Source organism: Quercus suber, unplaced genomic scaffold, assembly GCF_002906115.3.
Source record: "Quercus suber isolate HL8 unplaced genomic scaffold, Cork oak 2.0 scaffold_400, whole genome shotgun sequence".
Lineage (NCBI taxonomy): Eukaryota > Viridiplantae > Streptophyta > Magnoliopsida > Fagales > Fagaceae > Quercus > Quercus suber.
The window spans coordinates 34263-52830 of record NW_027069851.1 but is presented as its reverse complement, the minus strand read 5'-3'; the positions used below and the strand labels follow the sequence as shown (position 1 = coordinate 52830).

Below are 18568 nucleotides of genomic sequence, written 5' to 3'. Positions count from 1 at the left end.
GGGTTTGATCAATCAAGTACAATATATAACAAAAAAATAAATTTAAAAAAAAAAAAAAAAAGTTAATCTAAAATGGATAACTCATACCAAATCTTTGATTGTATGCAAGGATATTGGGAGGTGATTGAACACGTGAGCATGAGCTGGAATGTTGCTGTAACAGATTTTCCTTTATTTTAGGGAGTTAGTTTTTTGATAGTTTTGCTAACTGCCTTAGCCTCTGTATATAAGTATAGAATCAGAACTTGTATGTATTAAGTGGTATTCACATTTCATTCTTTCAATCAATAAGATCTTCAGTTTCTATTTAGATTGAGAGCACAAAACTTGAAATGGCTCCACACGTTATTGACTCTCGACTACCAAAGCAGAGCATCTACTAATTTTCAAATCGTTCGTAAATTGAGACTTTTTTTTCTTTTTGTTTTGGGGTCTCCAAAGTTTAAATAGAATTGTAATTATCATTGCTGGGAAAAGTCTGTTACACATACTGTATGTAATAAACATCCCCGTCTTAGTTTATGTTTGTTAATTATTTGCTCCGTGTTAAGGAAGAGAGATATTGTTGAGGTTATTAACAACTTGATCCTCACAATCTAAGACAGTATGGAAATTGGAAGAAGTTAACAAATTGCATTAAACTCTTATATAATTAAAATTTTAGAATATTTAAATCATTTTTTAGTAAATAAATTAAAGATTACATATTAGAGTATAATAATAATTTTAGAAAGAGAAAACATTAGGTCCGGGCGTGGCGTAAAACCAGTGTTTTACGCCACGCCAATGAGAGCTCGACACGTCAAAAATGAAATTAAAACCCACTCCAAACAGCCAAAGCTCACGCTATTCACAAAACAGAACAGAGAAAAGCAAACCCACTCCAAAAGCTCTGCTTCCTTCATCACGCCGAACCTCCACCACCGCACAGCCTGATCGCCGAAGCAGAACGAAGAAAGAAGACTAAGTTCACACTTAAAACCCCTCTCCAAACAGACTCCAAACAGAACGAAGAAAGAAACCCATCCCTCAGAAAAAAGCTCCTCACGGCTCCGGTTTGTTTCCAAGCTCCGGCGAACTCTTCCTGTTCGAAATCGTTCTGCTCCGGCGATCTGTGTGGCGGTGTTGGAGGTTCGGCGTGTGAAGGAAGAGAGGAAGCAGAGAAAATGGCCTGAACCGGCGAGCGTGTGAGCCGGTTGTGGAGGTTCGGCGTGAAGGCTTTTTGTGAGCGTGAAGGAGATTGAAGGAAGCTGTGTGCGTGGGAGCCTTTTTTCTTTTTCTTTTTTTGCTGTGTGGAGGTTCTGCGTGAAGGCTTTTGTGTTTTTTTTTTTTTTTTTTTTTTGACGTGACGAGCTCTCATTGGTGTGGCGTAAAACACTGGTTTTACGCCACGCCCGGAACTAATGTTTTCTCTAAAACATAAAATTTGTACAAATCAATCCATTTCAATTAAATTAAATAATAGATGTCATTTTTATATGATATAATAGAAATATAATTATAACAATACTAAATGAAAAAATTTTCTTTTGTTTATAGATGACAAAGTAGAGCATGTCTCAAACTTTCAAACCATAATAGTCATAGCATAACCGCGTAAGAGAAAAATTTTTTAAATAATTAATTACTCAAATAGTTGGTAAAAATACATAAACAAGTAGATTGTGTTTTGATATAAACTCAAATTCCAACTAATATTAACCAAACTGACAAGATACCTGTAGATTAGCATTATTGCCTAGTCTCTCATAGGAGGACCAAGGTTTAAAGAGTAATGTGATAAACGATATTTTTCACTACATTTCATAACTCCTGAGTTGGTAGATTATTATTAATTCTCATATGGGCCAAAATAAATGTCACTTTGTTACCCACCATTTTTCATTCCTTAACTGTTTGGACTTTTGACTATAATTTTGGAGGATCTATCCTGTCTCTTTGTTCAAGTAAAAGGTGAGTGATCCCCTCTTATGTTACTCTCTTAATAAAATTTCTCATTCAGAAAAGGAATAAAAAAATTTGCACCCCCATCAACCCCCCCCCCCCCCCAAAAAAATCTCCCTCTCCACAGACACACAAGCTTAAATAATAAACAAAACAAAAATTCATAAGTGCATTTTTAGAAATTAATAACTTTGGCATAAGTAACAACTTCAATTACTGAATACAGATTGGACTATAGTTTCTAAAATGAATACTCCCATTAACGAAAAAAATACTGCAAAGGCCATTGATATAACTGAAAATAATTTATGGATAAGGTTTCTTTTTAACTTAAAACCAAGAAATATGTTGAGGTGGAGGAAAAAAAGGTACACATATCTTGATCCCAAACTCTTGTAGCACGCACAAACTTGTAAGGGTATATAGTTCGTAGAAGCACCATACTTGAGGCCTATATAGCTCATCGGAATTTAGAAAATGCTAATTCTTTAATCTATGAAACAAATAGATTTATGGGAGAGTTTGGGGAATCAATGTTTATTAGGGGGGACAAAAAAAACATCAATCCTCCTTATCAGACTCTAGCTCCTCAATCCTTCTCGGTGGGCCTTCAATCGCTGCATTTGGATTTGGTTGCTTTTGCATTGGGTGCATCATGCCCCTGACAAATTGGTATGCTGATATTTGGGGGGAGGAGTGAATAAGTATAACATGTTTATAGACATCAAACGTATAGGAAATTTGACAGTGAAATTGATAACGAGTATCATATGCTGGCGATTAAAATATATATCATAATGATAATAAATTGATATATAGAGAAAAATGCAAAATTATATCAAGACATATGACCACCTAATTTGTACTACTAACATGATACTAAATACATATTTGCAACAATACTGAAAAGTTCATTCAACTAACAATTTATGTTCAGTGTTCATTCTAGTAGCAAGGGCCAAGTATTGGGTCAATATGCATACCTGATGTCAAAATCACCAAAGAAATTGTCTTTGCAAACTGGATTTTTGCTTGGTGTGTGCTGACAAATTTACTCTGCAAGTCCAGAAATATGAGACACCTCTTGATGTTAGCATAGACATTATTTAATTTAGACACTATATCAGAATGGAACATGGGGTGGCATAAATCATGATAGCTTAGTTACCAATTTACCATTACTTTAAACAAGGGGCACAATAAATCAGTCTCAACAATTACAACAATCCACTTCCAACGTTAATAACATTGAATGGTATGAATTCTCACCAATTGACTGTATATAAAATCCACAATTTGATCAAGTATAGCTTGGTGCTTAAGTAGGAATGGACGAAGATGGCTCATATACAAATCTTTTGCTCCCTGTTCAAAACAAATCAGATGGTATAGCAGTTATTTAAGCTTGCCTAAACTTACATCAGCAGATGAAAGTTCTAGCAGGTAGAAACCATCCACAAAGTGTAAAATTAAGTTTTAGTCTATCTTACATTGGCAGATGGAAGCTGTAGCCAAACAAGAAATGCAAACTTCACATGGTAGTAGAGTGGAAACCTAAAGAAACGAGGAGGATACTTAGATTACATTATGTAACAGGAAAAGGAAAAAGGCAATATTTTGGTTTAATTTCTTCTTACGGGACAAGAGCAATCATACTATCATTCAAATACAATTGCATAATCAAGAAACATGAAAGCAAATACAAGAACAACTTTGCATGTCCATCTACAGGGTTCAAAAATAACAGAATGCAGCACATTATTTGTGACAAAAGAAGCAAGGATAAATTTTCAATATTGGCATGATATTAGGTGCCACAAATTATTCCAGTTTCTGCTATAAAAAGCAGGGTGATTTCCACAAAGCCATCTATCATAAACTAGGGGCATAGTTTTCAACAGGGGCATATTATGTTCCTGTTTTCTCTTTTCGTTTATGGTCAATACAAAACAAGCCATATGAAAAAGCCAAGTGAAATTACTGAAAATTTCCTGTTTTCTGTTTCCATTTATGGTGTGATACAAAAAAGGTCACACGAGAAAGCATTTGGTTGGGCAGAGGAAAATGGATTTTGTGACAAACTGACAACAAGGTGGAAAAGAAACCAAAAAGTGGAAACTATAAAAAGTTTGAACTCTTTCCAGAAAGTGGAAAGAAGCATGAAAACATGAGAATGTTCAATGAGCAAGAACCATCTATGATATCAATACAATGATTTTTTTTTCTTCTTAATTTAATTAATGATATCTCCACAATTATATTTACTAAGCTAAAATGGGGATTTTCATAGCTTTGCAAAACCTATCCAATGAACAGCATCCATATTCAACAATTCAGTTGCACAAAAGTATGACATCAAGGTCTGAACCTTATCTCTCTTTGCAGTTGTTGTTTACATTGTGTGCTTTATAAAAGAAGCTGAATCTTCACAAGGCAGCCCAAGACTATTATTTTGATTTGTACTTTGGATTCTTAAATTTTAAAAGAAAGCCGATGTACAATAGCTTTGTTTGTTGATATTTAAAACATCAGGAAGTAAAACAAAACTTGAGCTTTTCATGATTTCCCTTCTCATTTTCTTTCCTTTAACAACTGAATTTCTCTGAAGAAAGGGCTATTTTTCCTTTGGTGACCAACACTTCTGCCCTTTTAGCATCATTTCCCATGCTAGCCTACTACATTTTCCTATGCCAATAAATTCTCCATATCATTACAAGCAAGATTTTAAAAAATATAAAAAAATTGTGTAGAGCACAAATATCTTACAAAGCAAACAATAAACACCTGATGTCAGAAGATGCAAGAGGAGAATTTCATGCAACAAAAGGGTAACAAACTTTCTAAGACTTTAATCAAAGAGAAAATTGAGGAAGAATGCAATCGGTCAAATGAGAGTATGGTTATCTTATCTGCATTTAAACATATTATACAGATGAGTCAGTGCTAATTTTTCTCCCTTGTCAATACCTGAACACAAAATTATTTATTTGACTAAAGAATATCACCAGGTCAAAACTTATTTGAGAAGTAAAACAAACAAAAAACAACATAGTTAAAACAGTACCAAGAGAGAAGTTTATCTGCAAACACCTCTGCAAGACTAAAAGATCCATAAGCTGCAAACAATCAAAAAATGTTAATACGAAGTAAACCAAGGAACCAAGCAATGGAATTAAGTTCATGTACTTCCAGAGTCAAAAGCCTCAGTAACCACAATAATTATGAGGTTCAAAATTTGCCCAACCTCACACACACACACACACACACACACACACATGCCTCTTTTTCATAGTTAGCTGTTCCTTTGGCCTTGTTCATTCAATTTCACAAGTGGTCCTTAATCATTGAATATGGAATATGAAGGTATTTTATACAATGAAAACTTTTAACTTTTACAAATTGTTTACCACAAACAGATTTCCTAGATTGGTTTTCTAAATTTTTTGGAAGGGCATAAAATCTTAAAACCAAATCATAGTGATCAAATTTATCTGGATATATTTTCAGTTTATTAATTGGAACTCACCGCAACTTAGTTGTATTAAAATAATTTAAGATAGAATGCCTTAAAGGTTTAATAATGGTGCACAGTGATGCATGGAATAGATTACAATAAAATGTCAGGAAGAATGTTACTGACCTGCCCAATAGAGAAGCCACCGTTGTTGCTCATCTTGATCTTTCTCCTCTATAGCTTTAAATGTTTTGTAAACAGGTAAAGCAATCCCAATAGAACAACTGCACAAACCACATGATCATCCATAACCAAGTACTGAATTATATTATATGTTAATTTTAATGAACAAGGTAATAATTTTATAGGTTTTACATCCAACAACTGTGTCTTAATCAAAGTTACTAATAGGATTTTAAAGACAACAAGGTGAGCATATATTGTTGGATTGCCACTACCCATGCCTCTTTCCAAAAAATATAAGCCAAATCCACTAGCTGCTATATGTTATCCACAATTTCTCATCAACCATCAGGTATATAAAACCTCATTAACTTGAAAGGCACTAGCTCTACTACTATTACCACTACAAAAAGAATGAAAAAGGAAAAAAAGACAAGTGGCTTGAACAAAATTTCTGGATCCCTTTTAGCAGTCACTAAGCTAGAAAGACATCTACAAAATGGTGAATTCCCCAGCTAAAAGAGAACAAAAATCATGAAAGTAGAGCTTACCTCGCTGTCCGGACAATGATATTGGATCCAAGTGGGCAAAGAAGCAATCCCAAGCCAACCTGCATCAATCAAGGTTGAATATACCCACTCAGCCTATAGCAAGAAGAAATACTACTAGACAGACGATATGGCAATAGGAAACAATACTAGAAAGACAAAACTAGTTAGAATAATGACAAAGTGATTAAATTCACATTTTCCCATTAACTAAAACTTTGGTGCTGAGTAGCAATTTCTGGTCTTGAATTCACACCCGTCTCTCTTCTACCATTTTTTTTTAAAATAAAAATGATAATTTTGAAACTTATTGCGTCGTTCTAATGATTACTTTTTATCAGGAGGGTACTCCATCCTGTCTACTCTAAAGGAAACTATAAAGAGTAACGCTACATACACTATTTTTCAGAACAGTTAAATTGACAAGTAGCTAAAAGCCTTATAACTCAATTGGTCGATAATTTCCCCAACCCCCCATTGTAACTTTTGAATTTTTACTCGTTCTCATCAGAATCATCACTTGTGAATCTTTTTGTGACTCTAGACTTACTGTGCTAAAACATCCATGAGTTTGGTGCCAATGGCAATTTATTTGTATAGCTCATTACCAATTTACCACCAAACCATGGGAAACAGAAAACATTGGAATCGAAAACTTGAAATTAAAACAATGCATTATAAGTCGAACGAGACGATAAACAAAGACGAAGTAAAACAGAGAGATTACTGACCTGGGTTGGCAGAGCCATAATAACTCTGTAACTGAAGCAAGAAAGTGGGGTTGCTCTCTCTCTCTCTCTGAGGCAGAACACGACTTTGTCAAATCGACAAATCCTACGGAATTTAAAGTTCTCTTGAACTCTGAAGTGTGAAGTGTGTTTTGATTATTCGTTAGTTTGTTTGTTGCAAAGTAGGTTTCTTCGTGTGTGAGTGTGTGATAGTGACAACGGGGCTTTCCTTAAAAGTTAAAAAGCCCGTAGGTACGTATATATGATACATAGGATATTATAGGATTGGCCTAAATTATATTATTAAAAAAACAGAGAAACAAGGAAAAAGAGAATCTTCCGCTGCCGGGATTTGAACCCGGATTCTTTTACTTTAGAATTGCCAATGTGCTACAGCGGGTTTGTCAAAATATTTCTTATTTTAAATTATCTTATCTTTTTCTTTTAGACTATAGAAAAGTTTTTTATTTTTTTTATTTTTGCCATGATAATAACTCAAACAAATCTACAAACCCAAGACCTACCTTTTTGAAATACTTATACTCTTATTCATAACCCTATTTCGACATTTTATTATGTATACATAAGAAGAAGTTTATAATCAAAAGTTAGATTTGATTTCATAAAAAGCAAAAGTATTCTTTAACATTTCTTTTTAAACTTGACAGATTGATCAAGTTGAGTGTATTCGGGTTTGATCCATCAAGTTCAAGCCGAAAAAGAAGGCAGGTTGGGGGGGGGGCAACCTATGGGGGGGGGGTGCAACCTAAAACGGATTGCTAATTTTATGAGTATATGACACATATTTATTTTTCACACAAATAAATTTGTAAGTGAGAAATTAAATTTTTTTTTAATTTCAATATAAATAAGAGAACAAAGGAACATAACACTATAAAAATATTGGATAATACATAACTCCCTTAGATATATCATGGTACAAAATTTCAAGTGTACTTATGGGCCACAGGTTAAATTCCATATAACAAGTTGTAGCATGTGAAATAGAAAATAATGTTAAATCATGTATGAAAATTGAAAACAACTAAATATATAGAATCTTAAGAATAAATTACTAAATGTTAGGTGAAAAAAAAAGGTATATAATAAGAAGAATATATAATAAAGGCAGGCAAAGCTGATCAATATTCTTTTGTGTAAAACTCATTTCCCTCTCTCTTGTATGTGAGCGTTTCTAAAAAATAAAAAATAAAAAATTCTTCTCAAAAAAAAATATTAATTAGTATTAATTATAAATATAACAAACTTGTTAATCAATATCAAACTTTCACCCAATTGTTGTAATTATCATCCTTCATGCTTTGCTGTTCAGTCTTCACATAAGTTATGAATTTTGCTTACAATATGTTAAATATTTTGGGGCAATAATAGGCCACTTATAATGGGTTCTCTATTCTCATAAGAAGAACATGCGATTGATGGCAAACAGACCAAGGTACAGTAGCTTTAATATGAGAACTCGGCTTCACATTAGTTTATTGAGATAGCAAGTAATTTAACACCTTTTATAAATTGAACTAAATTTGACATTTTTTTTTTGTTAAATAAAAAATGAAAACATGAGATGCTTACAAATGGTTCATTCTCCATTCGTTTTATTTTTAAGAAATAGTTCGAACTCTTTCCTCCCTAGATCCCAAGCACTTTATACATAGGTAGATACCAATTCAACTATAACGTCTTTGGCGTTCTCCATTTGTCTTGAATGGTTTAAAGAGAAAAATAATATAAATAAATCCATAATTTATATTAGAAAAAAAAAATACAAGGCTTTAATAACATAAGAAAAATGTACTTTTTATCAAGAATCTACCAATATTACACTAAGAATTGACATAATTGTTAATGAAGTTGCTTCTCTTTTTACACAAACATCTCCTCACAATGCATCACTGAAGTTGACCAAAGTGGATTGAATAGATTGAATCAAGAATATACCAACATTATGTTGAGAATTGACCTAATTGTCAATGAAGCAACTCCTCATTCTACCCAAACTTCTCCTACAATGTCATATTTTAGATAATCACTATCTCTCTTGGCAATATTAGACCTCGGTTATTGAACAATGAATTTTAGTAATGAATTTGCCTTGAAAACTATTAATTTTAAATTTTGTTAGAGAAAGAAAGGAAGAGTAAAATTTTTGAAAGATTGAAAATTTTTACATTTCTAATCTACCACAAAAATAGTAAAACGTATTAATAAAATGTTGAACATTTATAGGCATAATATATTCTATTCTAGGGGTCTTCTTCCATTTGGGGCCTTAGACCATTGCCTAAATGGCCTTATGGTTGAGCCACCCTTGAAGAATCCTTAGGCTTGACAGTGGAGAAGATGGCCACTTCATGAATTGTTTTGGGATTAACTTAAATAAACAGGTTCTGTGCTTGAATTTGAGTTAGGGTTAGGAGATGGAAAGCTGATCTTGTACTCCACCAAGGTTTACATCAAGTGGAAATTTCACTTTTCAATTCTTGTGCTACGAGATCATCCTTGTGCAAAATTGTAACATTGGACATCTTTCCTTACATGATTTTGCTAGCAATAATTCACGTCAACTTGATCTACATAATAAAAGTTTGTTTAGGCTTCTACCCTTCACTTTTCTCTCTAAAACCTCCCATTCTTGTCTCCTGTTTATTCATGAAAAAAAAGATTAGTGTAGGGAAAAAGAAATTCCACTGATCCCGGATTCTTTCGATAATAGAATTGCCAATGTGCTACAGCAGATTTGATGTCAGTTTTGTCATAATTTTATACCTTATTGAAACTTCCCCAGCAAGCTGGAGGTTTTCTCTTTTGTCAATGAAAGAGTTTCTTAGAAGACTACCATGATTGAATTCAACAGGATAATATTCCAACAAATCTACTAATCAGAGACCAACCCATTGAAACACTTCACTCATTCATAACTCCATCCCAAAATTTTCTACTTCCAAGGATCCTTTGCTCAATAGTAGCATGATTCGAGCCTATCCAAAATACATTAAAAAAAATATTACAAATATTTATCGCAAAAAAAGTTTCTAATTATAAATTCTCTGCATGAAAGCAAAACTATTCTCTAAAATTTCATTTAGACATGACAAATTGGTTGAGTTGGGAGTGTTTGGGTTTGATCAATCAAGTACAATATATAACAAAAAAATAAATTAAAAAAAAAGGTTAATCTAAAATGGATAACTCATACCAAATCTTTGATGGCTCAGGTCAAAATGGATAACTCATACCAAACCTGGTAATAAATAAGAAATTTGAACAATTTTTTATTATTTCAAAATAAAGAAGAGGACAAAGAAACATAAGTTACATAACACTAAAAAAAATTTAGATAATACATAGATCCTTTTGTTAAAAACTTTAACAATTCACCAGTCTAATAACTTCACCCAAAAAAAAAATTGATGGATATCATGGTCTGAGTTTAATCTACTACAGTATCATTCCATGAGATTTTGAGGTGACTCACGGAGAAGGAATGAAATAGCCTAGTCAAAAATCAGGAAACCACTTCTTGTATAGGGAAAAAAATAATTTGATTTTCTCCCATCCTAATGATATTTTATGAGTTGTTATCATGTCTGCTAGACTAATTTAATGTGAAATGTTAATTCATAGAGTTGCCAATTATTCCTTGCAATTTTTTGTTGTATCTTTTAGGTTTCATCTAGCAAGCAATGCTGATTAACTGACGATCAATCTGTACATATATAGTTACTTAAAATTTTAAAAAAAAAAACCACTCATGATAGCAAACCTCCCATATGTGCTGTTTTAGCAGAACAGAAAATTGCCTCTACAAAGGTTGGTCTTAGGATTCATTACAAATCCTACACATATCTATAGATGCAGCAATGGTTCAGTCCTAGTAAAAAATAGCAAACTAAATCAAATAGATTAAAATCCTAGATGAGCAGAACATTTTATAACACTAGCAATAAAATTATATTTAAGCATTAGTGAAGCCACTGCACAAGGCTATAACAGTTCTTTTAGTCCTTATTAAACGAAGTTATATTGAGTATGAGCAGTTGAGTCACAGAAGAGAACCATCACTAGGATGTCACAAACAAATCTCACTAGCAATGGTGGATTTTTTACTAGTAAAGCAGTGAGATAACTTTGAGTTGACAACTGCACCAATCCCATCCTCCATTCTTTTACATATTGATACTTTGTTGCACAAACTCCAACTCAAGGGTTTAGATTTTCTTTCTAATGCCTTGCCGTATTCTAATTTCCAAATATAATTGTTGCTAAAGTGAAAAAGGGATACAAGAAAATAAAGCCTCCTAAGTAACAAAAATAAATGTGAGGAGTTAACCTGACTCAATGCAGAGAGACACATAAACTAATGCTTGGAACGAATCAATGGGGCCATAGGAGTTTTCTCTGTGCCAAGCCATGCTAATTTGTAACATGCACATCTTGCATTGCATAATTTGCTAGCATTTCACGTCAGCTTGATCTTTACCATAAAGTTCATTTAGGTTTCTACCATTCTTGTTTCTCCTCAAAACCTATGGTATTCTTGTCTCCTGTTTATTCAAGAAAAATAGAACTCTCAACCTGTTAGCTTATCTACTACCATTAACTCAAAATCGAATTTTGTTAGAATATAAGATGATGGTGAACAGAAATTTATGATTTGTAATAAATTACGAGTGAAGAGCAAAAGTGAGAGTTTTGTGCACTAGGTACAACATTTTATTTATCTATTTATTTATTTTTAATAAAATTAACAGCAAGAATTTGGACAACTCAGGGCTCATCAAATATTGTCTTCTCCATGTTATACATTCTGATAGAAGAAGGATAAAAAGATTGCTAAGCATTTTTACAACAATAATATTGACACAACTGTTTTCACAACTTGCTAAGGTGGTAAGTTGTGAATCTTGTGATTGATACACAATAAAAACGTGCTAGCAAGTAGCAATTAGCCAACGTGAAAGTGCTGTTGTATAAATCACAAATTGTAACCTCTACAAGTTATGGAAAAGTTGTCCCCAACATTGCTCTTTAACTAATTTTCTATTAACTACCACATGATTTTCTTGAGCAAAATCATAATCATCGGCATTGGAAGAACATTGCATGACAAGAAAGGAGGAAAAAAATAGAAGCTGACTCTATCATATAAGGTTACTAGGATGGACAGATACCTTTTGAAAATGAATGGTGGTTGGTGGTCCCTTTATCCAGGTTATCCACATCCAAATAAACCATGAATTTCTATGTCCAAAAGCATCCAAAATCAGTCACGTTGTCATGCTGTCATTCAAAGATGACCTCAATGCAATGCACCGGCTATTTCATATAGTTCACCAGTCAAGCAGGCTAAGCATTTGTATATCTCCTTTGCTTTAGAGTGAGATGTATCCCCAGAAGTGAATGTATGAACTCCATTTTTCAGTCACGTTGTCATGCTGTCATTCAAAGATGACCTCAATGCAATGCACCGGCTATTTCATATAGTTCACCAGTCAAGCAGGCTAAGCATTTGTATATCTCCTTTGCTTTAGAGTGAGATGTATCCCCAGAAGTGAATGTATGAACTCCATTTTCGATGTGTACCCAGCTGCAACCAGCAAGCTTTTTGACCTCCTTCCCTCTCATCTTCTTCCTTATTCTTCCCATGTCATGCCAATTGCCCTCTGCACCATAGACATTGGCCAACTGAACATACCGAGCCCCATCATCTCCTATGTTTCTTAGTAGTTTCTCTTCCACCTCTCTTGCAAATATTGTATTCCCATTTATCCTACAAGCATTCAGAAATACCCCCCAGATTGCAGCATCCAGTTCTGTTGGAATCATTTTCATAAAAGCTACCACCTTTCCTAGTTGATTATCCCTCCCATACAGATCAATCATACATGCATAGTGGTCTATTTCAGGCAATACATTAAATTCTTTTCTCATGGAATGGAAAATTTCCTCACCCTGTTGTAGTAATCCAGAGTGACGACAAGCTGACAGAAGTGCGAGAAAGGTGACGGCATCTGGTCTGACACCTCTATCCACCATTTCCTTAAAATGATGGATAGCTTCATCCACATGCCCATGGTGAGCATAACCAGCTATCATTACATTGTAAAGGACTAAATCTCTGTCAATAACTCTTTCAAATATTTTTTCTGCATAAGCAATGCTCCCACATTTTGAGTACATATCAACCAAAGCAGTAATCAGCTTCTCATTTATTTCAATCCCTAATCTCAGTAAGTAAGCATGAATCTGCTTTCCAGTATCCAGGGCAGCCTGTATTGCACAACTGCTGAGCAAACTGAAAAGGATCAAAACATCAGGAACTGTTGCTTCCTCAGCATTAAACTCACAAAAAAGTTCAAACACAGCTTCACACTGCTGTGACCTGACATAACCAGAAAATAAAGCCATCCAGACAACAGAATTCTTCTCTAGTAATGAATCAAAAAGCCTTCGGGCTTCTACCATGCTGCCTTGAGATGCATACCCCACAACCATTGAAGTGATAGCATATGAGTTTCTGCTTCCCATTGCTGCATGAACTGACTCTGCATACTTCATATTCCCACACTTACAATAGACATCAACAATGCCACTGCTAATAAATGGATTCAAGCTCAACCCATTTTTCAAAACCCAAGCATGGACTTCCTTTCCAAGCTTCAAATTTTTCATACCAGAGCACGCACTCAAAACACTAGCAAAAGTATGTTCATTCCATCCAAATCCACTCTCAGCCATACAGAAAAACAACCTTAAGGACGACTCCTCAAAACCATGCTGAGCATAGCCCGAAATTAATGTATTCCAGGATACCATGTCATTTAACTCAGATTCTCTCCAAAAAATATCCGAAGCCATTTCCAATTTTCCTTCCCTACAGCAAGCTGCCACCATTGCATTCTTCAAAACCAAATCAACCACTCCACTACCACACCCACTAAAAACCTGGTATGCTTCTTTAAAACAACCACATTTAGAATACATATCAACGAGAGAGCTAACTGCAACCCCACAAAAATCGCAAGCACTTTTCACCATATATGAATGCAACTGCCTCCCATATGATACCACACTCAACTTGGCAATCAAGTTAAGCATCATGCTAACAGTAAACTCATCAATTCCGATTTCTTCATACACAGAATGCATGTCTTTGAATAACTTAAGCGCATGAGCTTCATACCCTTCAGCGCTTACATACCCAGATAACATTGAATTATAGGTAACCAAGTCTCTGCTGGAAGCTGCATCAAATAACGCTCTTGCTTGTGGCAAGTTTTGGGATTTTACATAAGCCAAGATTATAGCATTCCAAGAGAAGACGTTTCGTTCAGGCATTTCATCGAACAGTTTGTGAGCTTCACGAAGAAGACCGTGTTTAGAGTACAAGTGAATAAGTTGATTGGACGCGAAAATGGTTGGTGTAAAACCAGCTTTTATGGCTTGAATGTGATATATAAGGCCATCTTTCAAGGACCTCATTCGCATACGATCTAAATTCTAATATCGCAGAGACAAAGAAAATTAAAAAAAATATATATATAAAAAAATATTATTTTTTTTTTTTTTTTTTACAGGGCGGGAAACATTTAAAGAGCGTTGATGCCTATTTTGGGAGTTCAATAAATGACTTCATGGAAAAATCCTAATGTTCTTCTCTCTTTCAATCAGCTTTGAACTAACCCCTATCTCTCTCTCTCTCTCGCTCTCTCTCATATTTCATCTTTGCAGTTTGCTCCCGAAGACGTGGCAATCCTGTAATTTACATCATTTCACTTTCTTGCCAATTGTTATGGCAAATGTTCTCCACCACAGTACAGAAGATGGAAATTTTTTTTATGTAAATCAATGACATAACTGGCTTATTATAGAATGTTTTCAATGCCTTTTTAAGGCTAATTTTGTCAAATAGTATAATTTTAGTAAAAATTTAGGAGAAACTCATCCCGTCAAACTTATCTAGATATATAGCACTTTGTCAAACTCGAGTTTCACTTGAAAAATTCAAGTTCCAAGAATTATGGATTTGCGTGGCAATTTGTTACTTAGAACTTGAGTTTCACTTGGAAGTTTAGAACTAGAGTTTGTCGAACTTGAATTTCAAAAAAATGCTATATAACTAAATAAGTTTAATAGGATGTGTTACTAATAAATCTTTCCTAAAATTATGTTATTTGGCTAAAAATGTCGCCTTTTTAGGGTGATTTGTTAGAATCAAAATCAATGTTTCAAAACAATTATTTGTCTTGATTTTAGAATAAGTTAATTGGTGATGTGGAGTAGTTTAAAAGTTGGGAATGGTTGCCTTAGAATTCAAGAAAGCAGTTTTTGCAAGGATGAAAGGTTCTGGTAAGTATCCCAAAAGAACTTTGATTTTCTTTGAGAATGAAAAGAATTTCAATTAGTTAAACCGTTAGAATAAGTCTAGTGTCACAAATTTTTCCACAACTTTGTCTTTGTCACAACTTTGCTCTGTGGAGACTTATGAGTGGTGAAAATAAAACTACGAGTCCATGATTTCACCATTCACGAGTCGCCAAGTAGTAAAGTTGTAGCAAAGTTTGTAGCACTAAACTTCCTCAAATTATTATGGTAAAATAAGAATTAACATGATAAAAATATTGTTGAATATTGAAAAACATTAGCATGACCGACTACTTTAACTTATATTGCCTTCTTATTTGTTCTTACTTTCTCTCCTAAATGATCCTTGGGGAAAGAAAATATTGCTTTTGGATCATGCATCTATTTCATAGTTTTGGCTGGCAGTAAGTTTGGCCTTTGCCACCCATATTACCAACTCAAGGATGGACTTGCAACTATTCTCCTCCTTTTGCTTTTGTTGGTGGTGGATTGGTTCTTACAATGTGTCCCTTCTCCCTATGAAACACTAGTTGGTGGCATCAAACATAAATTCATTAAGTAATTGAAGATTATCGGACTCATTGGCATCAAAGATATCTGAACTTCCTTTTAATTCAAATTGAATATGCTGATTTCTCTATAACAATTTTACAATACCACAAATACACTAGTAATGAGCAGTGAAAAAAGAAAAGTTTGTAATGGGATTGTCTTAATTGTTCAAGGGAAGGGAAAAACCAAAAAACAAATGAAGACACTCATCATCTTATTCATGCATGCTCCATTTGTTTAGATGGAAAATCTTGTATAAAAATAGTTTTTTTTTTTTTTTTTTGGGTTTTTCAATGTTTGTTAGTATCAAAATAAATAAGTTAAAAGAAAATTATATATGGTCAATATAAAAAGTAGAGCTTAATTTTTAGAAATTGTTTTCCACTAAAACTTTTTTGCAAAACAACTCTATTTCCTGGCTAGATAAATAAGAGAAGTTAGGAAATCTTTTCCAAAACATTTAAGATAGCTACCAAATATAGGAAAATGATAGTTTTATAAAACATATTTTTTGGAAAATGACTCATTTTTCTAAAAAAATTTAACTTCCAAACAAACACCACCTGAAACTCTCGATCTAGTATCTAGTGAACAAAGAAGTAGCCTCTCTTAGGGGGGAAATAGAAATAGGAATATAAAGAGAGAAAAGCAGCCAACTCAATTCACCACTCAAGAAATGGTAAAAGAAAAAGATTACGTTTACAGAAAGGCAAAAGAGTTGTACCTATATGCGTTCAGCCTTGAATAACATGGCAAAATCTCAGTTTCCAAAACACCTCTCAAAAATCCCATGGTCATCAAAATAGGTCTGAATGTTTGGGATGTGAGCAATCTTATGCCAATCCACACCGCTACCTTTCTTGCACCGCCTCTTCAGATGTGGACATTCTCAAATTATCAATGTTTTGAGTGCAGTAAGATTTTACAACTCGCTTGGTGTAGACATTAGACTTGAGCAGTACTCAATTGCCAAATATGAAAGCGATGTGAGGCATCCTATTTGAGTTGGCAAAGCAGATAATCTTTCACAATTCCAGATTTGCAGAGTATGGAGATTAGTTAGATGTTGAATACCCTCTAGCAATGAAATTAAGCGTGCACATCCATCAATATGTAACTCCTCAAGTGCAGCTATATATTGAATTCCCTCGGATAAAGAGCAAAAATGTATCACACTTCTCAATCCGTAACTTCCTTAGTGAAGATAAGCCTCCCAAACCAATCATTTGAAAGGACGCAAAATGGTAACAGCAAATTATGTGTAGACTCTGTAAACAAAACAACGTAGATTCTGGATTACATCTGGAAGAGTTTGGAGCTCAGGACAGTAACTTATCTCTAGATATTTCAATGCAGAAAGACTATTCCAACTGATTTGCTAGTGACTCAAGTTTGAATAGATAATATATCCGCATGGACACAAGCATCTTATGATTTTGCAGCAGTTCATCTGGAAGAAGAGTCAATTTATCGAAGTCTTCTATCGCAAGGAAATAAAGTGAAGTGAGATTCTTCACTGAACAAAGTAACTTTTCATTGCTTCTTCTAATTGTGAAACTTGTCACGGAAGGAATAATGGGAAATTCTTCTAGCCTTGAGCATCCTGCGATCAATAATTTTCTTAAGTGGGGAAAACTTTCTTTTCCATTCACTGTTCTCCATTCCTCTAAATTAGTCATGTCACATAACTCCAAGCTCTCCAATGATGGGAACACAATTGCAGTATCCCCATAGAACTCATTGCCAAGATACTTAACATTGATTGGCAGTTAGAACAAGAACCTTGAGGTAAGGTAGCTTCCCAAGAGGTGGAAGATGTTCATAACTTCTACAGTTTTCTAGCGAAATTTCAACCAGATTAGGAAGAAGCAAATCTTTCATCCATGTTGAAAATTTTGAACCACGATGGCAGCTTATGCACAGCTTTTTCAGATTTGAATTAGGTTGCAGACCTTCAAGAAAATTTTCATACCGTGTAGGTCCATTCATGCTATCACTCTGCCAAACCAAACTCACCGAATGAAGATCTTGTTTCCCAATCAAATTTGCATTTTTTGCATCCGTTAAATCTCAAATTTCCCAATCGATTTTTACATATATCTTTAGACATTAAATTGAACCAAAAATAAGGAGTTTCACTTTCCCTAGATGCTCACAAAATCTAATAGTTTTTTACAATTGAAAATTTATTGCCATTGTATATCAAGTTATCAACTTCAAAAACTTTTCCTTTTAAAAAAAAAAAAAAAAAAAAAAGGAAGCAGGCCACATTTAACTAGCTTTATTTTTTGGGATCACTCGAGTAGCTGATCAATACGTTTTTTTTTTTTTGGGGGTGGGGACGAGGGGCAATTTTTTTTTTTTTTTTTGTATCACAATAATCTTGATTCATACGATCTGATATTGTGCTCTATAATTTTTATTGTAATTTGAAAAGGATGAGAAACCTATGAAAATCATTTAACATAATCTCAAGTTTACTTGAAAATTAATATTCATTAAACATAAGCTCCAATCTACACTAAAAAAGAATGTTCTTTTGTTCTCCCATTTTAGTAGAGTCAATATTTCGTTTAACCGATGTGAAACAAGATTCAAATTACCAGACAAAGTAGAAACTAAATCAATGAAGGAGATACTTGTTAGTTATTTCTGCTTTTGGGTGAGGCTGCTTATCATTTTTGTCATCTTAGGCCTAGGTTCTTGAAAAACTGGCATTACAAGGGTTGGACAAAAGGATTGCCATTATATGGAAATTGGCTAAGTGCTGTGGA

The 18568-nt window shown here is 33.9% G+C and overlaps 2 protein-coding genes, 1 long non-coding RNA gene and 1 other non-coding gene across 5 annotated transcripts; all 4 read right to left on the bottom strand.

The window, feature by feature from the left end:
* Nucleotides 1-2104: 2104 nt before the first annotated feature.
* On the bottom strand, nt 2105-7096 carry LOC112020713 (HVA22-like protein k). The gene is made up of 8 exons (XM_065761179.1): nt 6861-7096; nt 6133-6191; nt 5585-5682; nt 5009-5060; nt 3435-3498; nt 3214-3309; nt 2928-3000; nt 2105-2621 (listed from the first exon to the last, which is right to left on the bottom strand). The coding sequence occupies exons 1-8, from the start codon at nt 6876-6878 to the stop codon at nt 2506-2508; spliced, it is 576 nt and encodes a 191-aa protein (XP_065617251.1). The 5' UTR covers nt 6879-7096; the 3' UTR covers nt 2105-2505.
* LOC136062301 (uncharacterized) lies at nt 4481-5002 on the bottom strand. Its single transcript, XR_010624083.1, has 2 exons — nt 4729-5002; nt 4481-4629 (listed from the first exon to the last, which is right to left on the bottom strand). It is a non-coding gene; the product is annotated as an uncharacterized LOC136062301 (long non-coding RNA).
* A 1919-nt stretch (nt 7097-9015) lies between the features above and the next one.
* On the bottom strand, nt 9016-12290 carry LOC112020780 (uncharacterized). 2 transcript variants are annotated; one of them, XR_010624081.1, is made up of 5 exons: nt 12050-12290; nt 11209-11422; nt 10075-10119; nt 9645-9856; nt 9016-9517 (listed from the first exon to the last, which is right to left on the bottom strand). It is a non-coding gene; the product is annotated as an uncharacterized LOC112020780 (transcript). The 2 variants fall into 2 exon arrangements; XR_010624082.1 differs by lacking the exon at nt 10075-10119.
* A 12-nt stretch (nt 12291-12302) lies between these two features.
* Nucleotides 12303-14404, bottom strand: LOC136061033 (putative pentatricopeptide repeat-containing protein At3g18840). Its single transcript, XM_065761177.1, has one exon. The coding sequence runs from the start codon at nt 14364-14366 to the stop codon at nt 12333-12335; it is 2034 nt and encodes a 677-aa protein (XP_065617249.1). The 5' UTR covers nt 14367-14404; the 3' UTR covers nt 12303-12332.
* Between the last annotated feature and the right edge of the window lie 4164 nt (nt 14405-18568).